This window comes from Dinoponera quadriceps, unplaced genomic scaffold, assembly GCF_001313825.1.
Source record: "Dinoponera quadriceps isolate SergipeBrazil2010 unplaced genomic scaffold, ASM131382v1 scaffold1308, whole genome shotgun sequence".
NCBI classification, from domain to species: Eukaryota; Metazoa; Arthropoda; class Insecta; order Hymenoptera; family Formicidae; genus Dinoponera; species Dinoponera quadriceps.
The window spans coordinates 3,020,070-3,033,327 of record NW_014555613.1 but is presented as its reverse complement, the minus strand read 5'-3'; the positions used below and the strand labels follow the sequence as shown (position 1 = coordinate 3,033,327).

At 37.8% G+C, this 13,258-nt stretch overlaps 1 protein-coding gene across 2 annotated transcripts; it reads left to right on the top strand.

Moving 5' to 3' along the window:
• The first annotated feature begins 117 nt into the window (after nt 1-117).
• On the top strand, nt 118-12,116 carry LOC106744893. Of its 2 annotated transcripts, none has more exons than XM_014620024.1 (7): nt 118-417; nt 5,478-5,621; nt 6,338-6,499; nt 6,815-6,991; nt 8,337-8,477; nt 11,231-11,487; nt 11,846-12,116. In XM_014620024.1, the coding sequence occupies exons 1-7, from the start codon at nt 165-167 to the stop codon at nt 12,050-12,052; spliced, it is 1,341 nt and encodes a 446-aa protein (XP_014475510.1). In that variant the 5' UTR covers nt 118-164; the 3' UTR covers nt 12,053-12,116. The 2 variants fall into 2 exon arrangements, with proteins under 2 accessions (XP_014475510.1, XP_014475509.1); XM_014620023.1 differs by having other exon boundaries at nt 8,337-8,594.
• Nucleotides 12,117-13,258: the final 1,142 nt, after the last annotated feature.

Here is a 13,258-nt window from a genome sequence, read left to right as displayed (position 1 = left end):
CGCCGCCACGGAAGTAGACACGGGCGCACGCACACGGACGAACGTGGCGTACGCGACATAGAGCGCTTCTCTGNGCGGGGAGGGAGGGGAGAGCAGGCGACGGGGAAGGATGTCGATGCGCCGTCGGTGGTCGGTTTCGGGGGTTGACTCGCGCCGCGGGGGCGATGAGCGCACTTCCCTCCGCCCTGAGACTGACCTGCTGCTGCTGCTGTTGGCTCCTGCTGACCTGCCTCGTCTTCTTGATACCCGCCTGCACCTGCGACACGCGGCAGGTACGCCGGACCCGAGAACAGCCAGGAGGTGATGACGCGGTACGCGGGTCCAGCTACCTCGACAAAGACGTCGACGTTTACGACGACGGACAGATACCCACCAATGGCGACGACGAGGACTATCTCGAGACAAATATTACCGCGGGTGAGTGCCTCCGCCAGGTCGATGGCGATACTCGGGAGAGTAAGTGCACCGACCACCGGAGGTGAGGTCGACAGTGCTGCTGGGTGCCTAACAGCGAGCCTTTAAATCAATCGGTGATTGAGGGGATGTAAAGATCGTCCCGAGTGCGCTTTCGTCGAATCGCCGACGAGAATTTTCGCCTGGATAGTTAAGAGGCGTGTGATTAGTGTCTGAAAAGCCTAACTTCCTGAGCGAAGTCGCCATTGACGGGACGTTCTGACGAAACATTTAGGAGCCAAGGACCTGCGTAGGATGGTTCGATGGTAACGTTGTGATGATTATTCGTTACCTAGGTGATGTTGGTGAAGGTGTTTAAAGGCCTTGAGAAGGATAGGGATCGTTGACGGGTGAATCTTTTTTTTGCTTTTAAGACCTTAAGGGAAGAGTGAAAAAAGTTAATCGTCGTGCATCGTCGTCGTCTTGCTTGTAATTTCGATCGCGGAGCAAAGAGTCCGTGAGAGTAAGAAAAAGATTGTTCAACGCCGATAATTTTAAGACACCGGTTAAAACTCAGAATATCGTTTCCTACTTTCCTACTTTTACATCTTCGTATCATATTCATGAAATACAAATAGATATGTATAGATATGTAAATATACTGTGAAACATTAGTGTGGATTTCACAGCAATCGAATTTGTAATAACAATCGAAACAAGGGTTATCTTAAATAACATTGCTTCTTGAAAAAAGTGTAATTTCGAAGTAAAAGGAATTACGAGATCTTCAATTTCTCAAATGTCTACGTTCTGTATTTGTTAATGTGAAACGTTTTGCTTATGTACAATCTCATATCGAAACTTATTGTGAAAGAAATGCTACAATTAAGTCATCATTTGATTTACTGCAATGTGTGTGTGACCAATTATAATTTTATATATTCTAGTGTTTTAATACATATTTTTTTGTTTTCGATCGCGGAGTGTTTTAATATATATTTTTTAATACATATATTTTAAATATATGAAATAAGAATATCTTGTTGCTTAATACGAGAAGAAAAGAGTGCCTATTATAAATTTATAATAATGTATATTACATATTTTTATGTAGATTACACATTTTTTTAGATAAAAATGTCAAAAATTAATGAGAGCAATATGTAGCTAAAATTTAAATTTTATTTCATTAAACTTTAAAGCACAGGAGCGCATTTCATTAATGAATTAATTATTTACCGTGTATACTAATTAAAAAGAAAAAGAAACTAAACCTTAGAAAAAGATTCTTTCCCAGGCAATAAGATTACAATGAAAAATTACGAAGAGAATTACAATTCCTTCGAGAAGATGCAAATGAAACAACAAACGAAAATTAAATAAAGTTTAAGGCAAAAAGAAAAAGGAAGATTTGATAAAAATGGAAATAAAATAATACAGTTGTTGTTACGTGAAAATTTGCTCGATAAATGTAACAGATTAATGCAAGAGTTCTGTTTAATTTGCAATCGAAGTATGTTCAGTTCATACATGTGAAACGATACTCCATTTTCACGTGAAACGATGGAAAGTGAAGCATCTAAAGATTCTCCTTTACCGACCTCGCCTTATTCGCGTCTGCTGTACATCGCGCAAACACTTTCCTCGAGAATGCTCATCCATCTAAAAACCTTTGATCACGAAAATTCTCGAATGTAATGCTTATTAATTATATCTTCAAGTTAATTATATCTTCAATCAATTATATCTCCAATTGCGCAGATATTCGTATAATAAAATCTACAATCTTAGCAGTTTGACAGGAAAAACGTGATGCGTTATTTTTTACATCAATTCAAGAGTGAGATGTCTTTCCGCATAAAAATAATTCTTTCTAAATATTAAAATTGCAGAATTTTAGAAAATTAGGCTTTGAAAAAAGCGAATACGATAATTACTTGATTACTTAAATTATTAGAAATTATAGAGATTAGAATTATAGAGATAAAGCTTTTATATGTATAATTATAACATTCTATCACTAATTGCCGCTTAAAATTTTATTAAAACAACTGAAAATAAATTTCAAATTCTTGTTAAATTATGATAATATATTCTTCTCTTCTTTGATATCTTTAAACTTTATGTAGTACTATATCTGTATCTCAGCTTATTTTTTTGATATTTCTTTACTCGCTTTGTCGCGTTTTACTGCAAGACGCATAACGTCGTTCTTGCACTCCGGAAAAATAGAAAGTGTCTCTAGTGGGTGGTTTAGCGCACGCGTTGGTTTAACCGAGAAGGAAGCACATTCTTCTTGATTTTCGCGCCAAGCACGCCAAGCCGGTATTGATTTTAATGGATGCTGCTCGCTTCGTTCCGCGAGTCCGCGTGTGCGAGTTGCACACAACGTACAAGCGTACGTTGCGCCTCTGTTCTTTTTCAAAAGAGGATTTTTAATGCGAGAATAACGAGACAGTAAAGATTGCTTATCATTTATATATCTTTTCATTCATAAACCGCGTGCATTTTTATCAGTATGGAAGGAGCAATCGGATGGAACAAACTGATTAACACGAAAAAGCAAGGCTTAAATGTTTAATTGACCGTGATACGAAATGAATATGCAACAAAAAAGAATGTGTGTTTCAAGCCTAATAGCGTTCTTAACATGACAATCAAACTTGTTTGATTGTCATGTTAAGAAATATAGATTATTACAGCAGAAATGGGTTATTATATACGATATCATTAATTTGACGAATAAAAATTATAAATTTATTTAAATATTAGAAATAAATATCTCTTCACATTTGCGTGATATATTTTCGTAAATTTTCCGCAATCTGAATTTAGCCGTCAGAGTAACCTGAAATAATGTTAACGATTCGAACATAATTTTTCTTATCATCGTTTTTAATAAAGTTGCACGCATGCACCGATCCATCAGCCGTTATTAAAAACTCGCGTTAGATTCTTTGTAAACCACGCTAATCTAAGTTTTCGCTCGATGGGGAAACGATAGAATGCACGCGAAGCGGCTGTAACACGTATGTACGCGTGCAATGAACTCCTATCGCGAAATTAAACACGGTCTCGCAAAAAAGAAATTCACCCGCGAGGCTGCATTTCTAAGCACAGAGCGCGAAATTGCGAGCAAGTACGACACTCGTCGCGAATCGACATAAACTATGTCGCACGGACGCTATTATCCATCAGACAATGCGTTCTGTAATATTGAATCTCCGTATTTGCATAGGCGTCTGCGGCGTTAAATAACACGCGGAACATTTATACCCGGCGACTGTCATTGTCATTAAACAAGCGGTTTATGTGTCGAGCCGAATAATACAGCCCGATGAGAAGTACGTGTCGTAGTCGACTGACAAATAAAGATATTTACTCGAGATACAAATATCATTAAAAGATGAAGATGTAAAAATAACACTAGTCTGTGAATTGAAACTTCGAAATTATTTCTTGAATCTAGTGATTTCAGATAAAAATTGTGCGCTGAATCGGCGAATTAAAATTTACTTATTGCTATCTCACGTAAGGGATTTTAAGCAAAACCGCAATAACCATATTATACAATTACATGTAGAATAAAAAAAGAATACGATGCATGATAAGAATTTTTTGTCCTCAATCGATTTAACGCGATATTAATACTTTAAGAATATAACAATGTTCGAACAATGAATTCATCGCCTAGTGTTACTATAATACGCATAGAACAAAGAGAACGATAAACACGGAGGATCTAAGAAGAATCTTCGCGGCCTATTCGTAATACGTTCATTCGCAACAAATTAGTGTCTTCGTTAGCAATAGTGGAAAAATCGATTTACCTGATTCGAGCGTACAAAGAATGCATTACTATAACTGATTTTGGAGATGTTTAATTAGAGAAAGTTTGTAATTACTAACACATTGTTGCGATTGCAATTTGAAAGCGTGCCAAAGGAGTTAATGATTATCGCTTGGCCCACTAATGCGAAAGGAACAAAGCACGTAATGACGATACAGTTACAGTGTTCTAGAGGTGAATTCGTAGCGAAAAGTTTGGCACGCCGCCCGCTCACTGTAGCTAAATTCTACAAATGGATTGATATATATTACTCGCCTCGCTACGATATCGTACTTCGTTGAAACGATATTATCGAAATGCTAAATAATAATGCAAATACAATTCATTTGCCGTCATCGATCAAAAATGCGTAAAATGTACTAACTCTCTCTTCTGTATTTATTATTAACAAACATATGTTCCTACATTAACATGAAAACAAGAAATTTTCCATAAATATACGAAAGATATCTTATTGTTGTATTCAATTAAAAAAAATTTCGTATACTTCTATAAGATATTCTTAAATTGTTTAAAAAAGTCGAAATACGTACAAACTACTTAAAATTTTTGAGCCATATATTATATATTTATTTTTAAAGTTCTATATTTTAATTTTATTTTTAAACTTTTTTCTACCATCGATCTAAAATCGAATAAAATTTGGTTAAAAATACAAGGCTAAAGAGCATGAAATATCACCTCATTATATATTGAATAACAAGCTAACCACGAAATCTGGCTCAATGCCAATTAGTGATCGTTCCCGAATGGTGCAAATGGATTAATTAAATGTGTAAAATGGCTTATATCTCAAAAATACTGATCGCAATTAAACATCTATAAATTATCGATGCAATAATATCAAATATTGCATATATCGTTTCAGTTTATAATTTTTTATACATATTAATCCGGAAAATTTGCGGAGTTGGAGAATTTATCATACAGTTATTCCTCCAATTTATTTCTCTAGGTAACTTAATAACTGTCCTGAGATAATGCATTTATTAAAATCGCTTTTTATATAAAACGTATCAAGGAAAGGACAAGCTAAGATATATTAAGAGTTTCTTATCTCTTCAAAACTCTGTTAAGATAAGCAAAACCGCAAAGCACGAAGCTTTCAGCTTTGACCTAATAAAGCTTGCGCTTTTGCATAATCGAGTTGAAGAGTATTGCTTTCATCCACCGTATGCGAAAGTACGATTAAAAATGAAGATACTATACATATAATTTCTCTCTTTTCTTGCAGAGAAGGGGCAGTACCTGGGCTCGCCTTGCGATCTCGTGTGCAATCCCGAGCTACAGCACGTGTTCTGTGATGCAATCACTGGCTTTTGCGAGTGCGAAAAGTTCTACCCCGTTCGTCTCGGGCCTACCAAGGGATGTGCCAAACGTACGTAGGAGCTAGTAGCTACTAACCCTCGCGCAAGTAGGTCGTTCCGATATCATAACTTCTATGGTAACGGTCGGTGAAAATAAATGTTCGCGCGTTCCTGATGGCCTGAATGAATTCTCCGGTCCGGTGTGAAAAGACTCCGTGTGCACGTTTGTTTTACACGTCGAATGTGAAGCATGCCTGGCCGTCGTGTACATACGAGCGAAAACGCAAATATACCTTGCAAATTTCCAATATTCCAATATAACTTAAAAACGTGTTTAGGAGATCGTATAAATTAATATAAAAGTTAAAGGTTAAATTAATATAAAAGTGGTTAAATTAATATAAAAGAACACAAAAACGTGGAATAATTCGTAAATATTTTTGCTCGTCACTGAGAGATTCGAGAATATTTTTCATACACGTGGAAAATTTTCACCTCTAAATGAAATGACAATGGCCAAAGTAAAATATTATCTTCCAGTCAGGCGCGTACAAACATTTTTTGAATTTGCATTACAGACAAAAGCAATAAATATCAACCTAAAAGCGACGAATTAGCAATTTGCTGAAACGAATAGAGATGTGGAATTCGAAGATTGAGTAAAGTTCTGTTGACAATTTAAAAAAGATTAAACCTCTTGTTTAAATAGATGACTTTGATCAACTTCCTATTGAATAAAAGATATGCTTCTTAATGAGCGTGGTCGTTTCGAACGATCGATTTCTAGCCAAAAGACTCGGAGAGCAGTGCTTCTACCGTGCAACGTGCACTTTTGAGGATCAACATTCCACGTGTACCCAGGTTCAGCACAATGCCGTGTGCGATTGCGAAGAAGGATATCACAGGGTTGCTCTCTCTAGGCCTAACAAGAAGGTTTTCTGCGCGGAAGGTGTGTTATCTTACATTTAATATATTTTTCTAAGAATACTACACGTATATATATATCGCTTGCTGACTCAACTTGCGATTAAAAGTTTTCTCGGTCGCCCTCATATATTTTAATTATATATTAATCAATTATTTGACTTCATACAGAAAATTAGTGACGTTCACGAACCATGTATCTGATTGATTTTATCGCGGAAATTAGAATAAAATGACCTCGATCGTCACTAGACAGGCCTTGAGGAAATTTATTCCAATATTGATTCACGACGAGTTATCGAGCTGCGTCCTTCTAATTCGCCGTAATCTTCTCCGACAGATCTGGTGCTGATAACTACGGACATCCCAACCCTACTCTGCATAGCATCGGGGATAGCCATCTTCACGGCGATGATATGCTTCGTGCTCAAACTATTCAGCCGGGCGAGGTATTCAAGGCCGCGGCATTACGCCAACGCCAACCATGCGCCACCCATGCTGTTTTCCAGCGATACGGGTAAGTAACGACCGGTTAATCCCTTTAGAAACTTAGATACCTCATCAAATATATTACAATTGCGGGAAAATATCAGTCTTGCAATAATATCGATTATATTTATAAAAACAAGTAACGATTTTACTTCTCTTTATCAATGAACTTCTTTTGCTTTAAAAATAAATTTGCAGAAGTAATATTTTTAAAATAAGGCTTTTTTAAAGATAGAGAAAAATAAAGTTTCTAATGAGCGTATGTCGTGGTTAACACCTAATAGTATCTGACTCATTTTTTTTCGTTTTGAGAGGCAGACTATTTTAATACGAGTATGTTATCATAATTGAAAAATTTGGCGCAATATTTTTCAATCTTCCTTCTCAAACACTTAAAACACCTATCTCGATTTAAAGGAATTAGCGTCGCTTTTTATGACACCGTAAGTTAATGCTGCAATGTCGATGATGACAACTTGCAAGCTAACAATTTAATTTAGGTAAACGGAGAAATGATATATTATAATTTATATCATATTTTCGTTTTTAGAAGCAGAATAAGAGTAAAACGGTCCGCTTAATCTGCATAATTTTCCTAATTAGCCTGCATCATTTGCTACTACATTCCTGCAGCAGACATACGCGTTGAGCTTTAACTTTCGTCTCACAATTATCCTCCCATTTCGTGGAAAACCTACTTTCTCATCTATCTACCTAAATCGATAAAGCGTATCTCTATATCGAAAAGATGCATAGTATATATTTCGAAGGTATCTATTCTCGTTTTACTTCATTGCTCTCGACGTCACGCGTCAGAATATATTTGAAAATCGTATCGCCAATAATGTATAGCCGTAAGATGATAAAATGCATAAAAGTATATATTTCCAAGAAACATAAAGCTACACCGAAAATTAACTTTACCATTTTCATTTAAAAATAATCTATAGAATAAGAGAATCATTTTTTCTGTTTCCACGGAGGAATTATTTCGCAACGATAGTTTAAAAAAGTATTATTCACAAGAGAAATCTTAACAGGCTTTTCTTCGCATTTAATTTCGTTTTTAATGAGATACAATTTTTCCAAGTTTTGTTTCTATCTGTTATTGGAAAGACGTTGAAGCTAAATGATATTCTATCCTATCGACATGTGCGCGATATCACGGTAACAGACGGCATCGAGGGTATTTCGCCTAAAACCTCAGCCGGACGGCATCAGCTTGCGAGAAACCTCATTGGAAAGGTCAAACGGGAAGAGTCCATCATGTCCGAGAACACGAAAAGGGGTTGAGGGCCGAAGTAGCTACGTGATCCTCACGTTATACTACGTATCCCCGTTACAGAAATAACTCCCCGAAAATAATTTCGCAGGCATTCCGCTGACGCTGCACGGACGTCCGTCCTCGCGATCGAGCCAGCGGAGCGGCAGCGCCGGGCCTCTCAGTTGTGCGTTCACCAGGAGGCCCAGCAGTGGCGGTAGTCGCGGACCTTTGGTACCGGCGTCCCGAGCAGGTGCGGCACGAGCCGCAGCCATCTTGCTTATATCGTGTCACCTGCAGGCGACCAAAGGCGGAAACAAGCACCGACGTACCCTTAGTGACGTAGCCGAGGGATCGTCCGACGGCCTCGGTAGACGATCAACGATCTCTTTCTGCCTCTGTCGCTCCCTCAGTGTCTCGTGTCCTCCCGTACATACATATGATGTATTCTACCTCCTCTCCACTCTTTGTCCCCCTTTAACGTTCGCTCATGACGTTCTTCCTGTTTGCTTGTCGACCCACGCGTATCGACATCGGGTATCGTGTTCGTGCTCGGTGCGCGATGACGATGCGGCTCGAATACGTAAACACGAAACAGCGAGTACAGGAATACCCGTCTGTGTGTGTGTGGTTTGACGGGGATACTGTTGTCGGCGTCATTCGACTGCTGTGTTCATTCACACAAATATGTTACCCTGGCAGTGACAGATTCATGTGTACCTCCCCGCCCCTTCATCATGGCTATGTGTGACTATCTGTTTCTAGTTCTGTCTTCGTACTCTTCTTCGTGTATCTCTTACATCTTTTTTATGTTTGTCAACGCAACTCGCTTCTTGTGCTGACAACGGTGGTAACGATAAAAAAGCAGCCGGTTATGATGATGATGATGATAATGATAATGACTGACGACGGCCGCAATAACAACGATGCTTCGTATCGGTTCGTATCGTTGTTACTATCGCTGGCTGCATCATGGTAACCGGCTGTTGCCGATAACTGTCTTTAGATATCCGCGTATCCGGCTGTTCCGACGGAAAACTCAGCCTTCGATAATCTCGCTTGTGTGTTCGTAACGTCTCACTCACCGAACGAATCTGCTGCTCGTTCCGTAATTCCTACGTATGCGATTCTACTCAAGTATCAATGAAAAATTTGGTAACTTTTGACGCAACTGTTTCTCTGTTCCTCGTTCTCAATCGTTTTGATTTCTCTCGACAATATTTAGTTGTTCTTATATACTTGGTGTAAATGGAGAACCAGTCATTGTCACGGTACATCATCGTAACATAATTATTACTTTCTATTTCACGTCATTTCTACAGTTGTCTGTTATACGTTTGCACAATCGGGTATATTGATGCTCTCCGATACGCTTACACTCGGCCGTCAAATTTTCTTCGTAACTCTTAAGAAGCATATCTCCTCGTTCGAGCCGTCGACACTTTATTTTATGAAAGAAGAAGACAAAATCAGCGATGTAGCATCTTTACGGATGTAAGCGCGCCGGATAACTTCAATACTTCAATTGTACGTACAAGTTACAATTCACGAAGCATTCTTCCCTCCTAAAACTAAGAAACCAAGGAACATAGGCAACTTCCTTGACCACCATTGTCTCGAGTCAGACAATTATATATATAATGAGCAGTTGTATATCATATAATAACTCGAAAAGCCGCGTATAAAGAGTAGGCTTACAATACATTTGTAAGAAAACATGACACTGCAAATAAAATAACGCAGCACAAGTGTGTTACGAAATAGCAAGATGGCAGCGGCCGATTTCGTTGCTCGTTCACGAATTTTTTCTGGTAAGACAGGTAGAGAAACACGAAATCTTTGCGCACTAGTCCAGCTCGCTGCACACATACCACAGACACACAAACAAACGTATAAATTTATAAAATCGCATGAATACACGGGGCCAGTTTCTCGGTGAGGACCCCATAAAACTGACATTTATCTACACTACCGTTAAAATTAATATTGATGAAGAAACACGTGTCATGGAGATATATTCTTGATTTTCTTGCCGGGAAAGCTGTAGCCCTTCACATAACACCAAAGTAATAGATATGATATTTTTAGTATAGCCTGCTTTGCTAGCTTACGTATTTTTCTAAGTCAAAAATATTTGCTTCTCAGACTTGTATAACGTATCATTAGTATAGAAGCGCGCCTGAGGATATGCATTCCGATAAGAATCCACGAACAACTTCTGAGCAAGTTATATATTTACAGGCGTTTCGGCACCGATCCAGAGTATAGATCAAACCTACCCACATATACACCGCAAAATAATTATTTTTTAAATGGCATTCTCTTCAAATTTCAACTCAATGTAACACCTATAGTGCGCAAAATTATTTATAAAATTATTTAATACGTGAAATAATTCCGTTGCAATTCTGACAGTTTTCAATTCGTCACCTAAACAATTGTACTTTTCGTACAAACATGGTAGTACTTATCATCTGTCATCTCGATTTATCATTCACGAGTCATTCTTTTTCATATGAGACTTCCTAGATATCTCAAAAAACTTGATAATTTGGTTTAGTGTCTCCTTCAATGAATCTAGCATGTTTCCGCAGGCGTAAATTCCCAATCATCTTCCAAGGTACATCAAAAACAACAAAAAATATTCAACAAATAATTTTTATTTCGCCATTGCCTTTGTGATTTTTTACATTCGTTAAGAATTCACTGGGTGTTCTCGCTATCATCCTCATGCGTTTATACGTGTCTCCCTTTATCCAATTTATAGCACGACTCTTTCTTTTCTAAGCTTCCACTCCCACCGCTTCGTCGAATATTAATCGCGCCGACAAAGGTATCGCAAAAATATATATTATAGTTTAGCAATTATAGCCGTACCACTAGTAACGCAAGTGCAGTAGATTCTTTCCGCCTTTTGACGTTATATTCTTCCTAGCGTAGAAGAGAGATTTAGCTTCACTAAAGAATATACTCCAACATCACGATGTGTCTATTTTCTTCGTATAGGTTCCCGCCGTCCTAGCTTAGCGTCGGTTCACAGTTCAACGTCCTCGTCCCGTAGCTACAGCGCGCGTAGGCTCGAGAAAGAGAGGAACGATAAGGAGCAACGTCAGGCGGTTCAAGAACTTCGACTGGCAAAGCAGCGGGAACAAATGCAACAACAGCAGCAACAGGTAGTACCGACACCCAGCCCTAGGACTCCTCATTCTACGGACGAGTTGCTGCCTTCGGTCGAAGAAGGGAAGGAAGTCTTTTACAACGAGGTAAGTTGGAGCGATGTCCACGATAACTATCTGTTATCGTCGGTCATAATAGTTCTCAATTACCATCATAAACTGACTGTTGAGAAATGAACGTGACTTTATGTGTAATGAATGCAATGTGTATTATACGGAGAAAAATATTTTGTTGGCACAATAAATCAACTACTTAATATTTTATATCAGAGATTTGACGCATGCGTATCAAAGATGAAATACATAAGTTAACAACTAGTATATAGACACACAGGCCATAAAATTATATAAAATATAAAATAAATAACATTTTTTTCATACTAATTTATAGATTCTACATATATATTCATAAAACTTTAAACGCAAATATTAATTTTATTTACAGCAGGTACCGACGACGTCAGATGTATCAGAGACCGCCCCAATAATGACGACAATGACGACGATATCGACGACGATTACGACAGCGATAACTACTTCTAACGCTATCCCAACCCGAATAGGCGAAATTCCGCCAATGACAACGCCGACGACGTCCATCTTCGACACGAGCGTTGCGCCACGGGCTTCCGATGACATTTTTCAAGTATAGTCGATAACGACGTCAGTGGACTCGCACGGTTTATTAGTAATCTTTTTATTGTATTTGCAAATACCAACTAACAGTGGCATCAACATCCCGCTACGGTGTCAACATGGAGACGCGCGTACGTTAAGAAAAGCGAAAACACACTTGCGAAAAGATACGATATGCTGTAGTATAAATAGGTGCGAACGCAAGAGAGTATGTTGCATCAATACTGTGTCCACGTTAAAAAGTTAGCGTTTTTTACATATTTTATATGATGTATGTGACGTAGAATCAAATTTACGTCCACGGTAACTTTCTTCTTAAGCAGCGATTATATGAAATATCGATTTTTACAACATTAATTATTAAAATATTTGCGACCCTTTGGGAGAGGAATATCTGTGTATAAGTTTTTCGAATTATATATTCGTTCTTTTAATTAAACTGCCATATTTTTAAAACTTTCGAGTGTAATAGCCGGAATAATAATTGCTAAACAAACATCTGACGATTGAATCTGCATAATTTAATCTATAATTATGGAATTTTTAATTTGACCTCCTTCTTTCACACGCCAAAGTATCCGAAATCGACTTCATAGTTGACTTTATAATGTGGACAAAGCAGAAATGCAAATGCAAACCGCACCTTCTAATTGAACGTACTTGGGCACAAGTGTACTTAAACGAGTTGAGGAGTGGCGACGTACTAAAACATATTTTTACTCGGTACCTGCGCAGACAGATAAGTAATTACGAATGCAGCAAGACATTCGAAAAAGAACAAGAACTAACGAGATAATTAATCCAAGCAATGAGATAAAGCGACGGTTCTTTTTGAATGTCTTAGTAGGAATACGGGCGAAGATATTTGTAGGTCTATCCGATTGGAAGTGCTTCTAACTACGTCTGAGTACGAAAAAGATGCATTTACGCTTAGACACTTAATATGTTGTACCGATATTTGAAACCGACAACAGGATATTCCGAATTAAACAAAGGGCGTTGAAAGGAGTTTAGCGTTTCAATGCTTTGAAATTGATGAATCGGGTTTACGTTAGTTAAAATATCAGACATAAATTCTATAAAATAGACATTTTTTCATGATAAAACATAAAAATTGTAATTTTACAATTAACTAAATTCCTTCGGTGTCGAAAAATGTTTAATTAATTGTATAAATTTGAAGTTCTATGAAGTTCGGCAAAAACTGTTTTTACAGTTCAAC

Excerpts from the sequence above, each read along its gene's own strand:
- LOC106744893 (XM_014620023.1), top strand. The coding sequence starts at position 165 with ATGAGCGCACTTCCCTCCGCCCTGAGACTGACCTGCTGCTGCTGCTGT. Across the intron at positions 5,622-6,337 it reads TACCAAGGGATGTGCCAAAC|CCAAAAGACTCGGAGAGCAG; the intron begins GTACGTAGGAGC and ends ATCGATTTCTAG. Across the intron at positions 8,595-11,230 it reads GGGATCGTCCGACGGCCTCG|GTTCCCGCCGTCCTAGCTTA; the intron begins GTAGACGATCAA and ends TTCTTCGTATAG.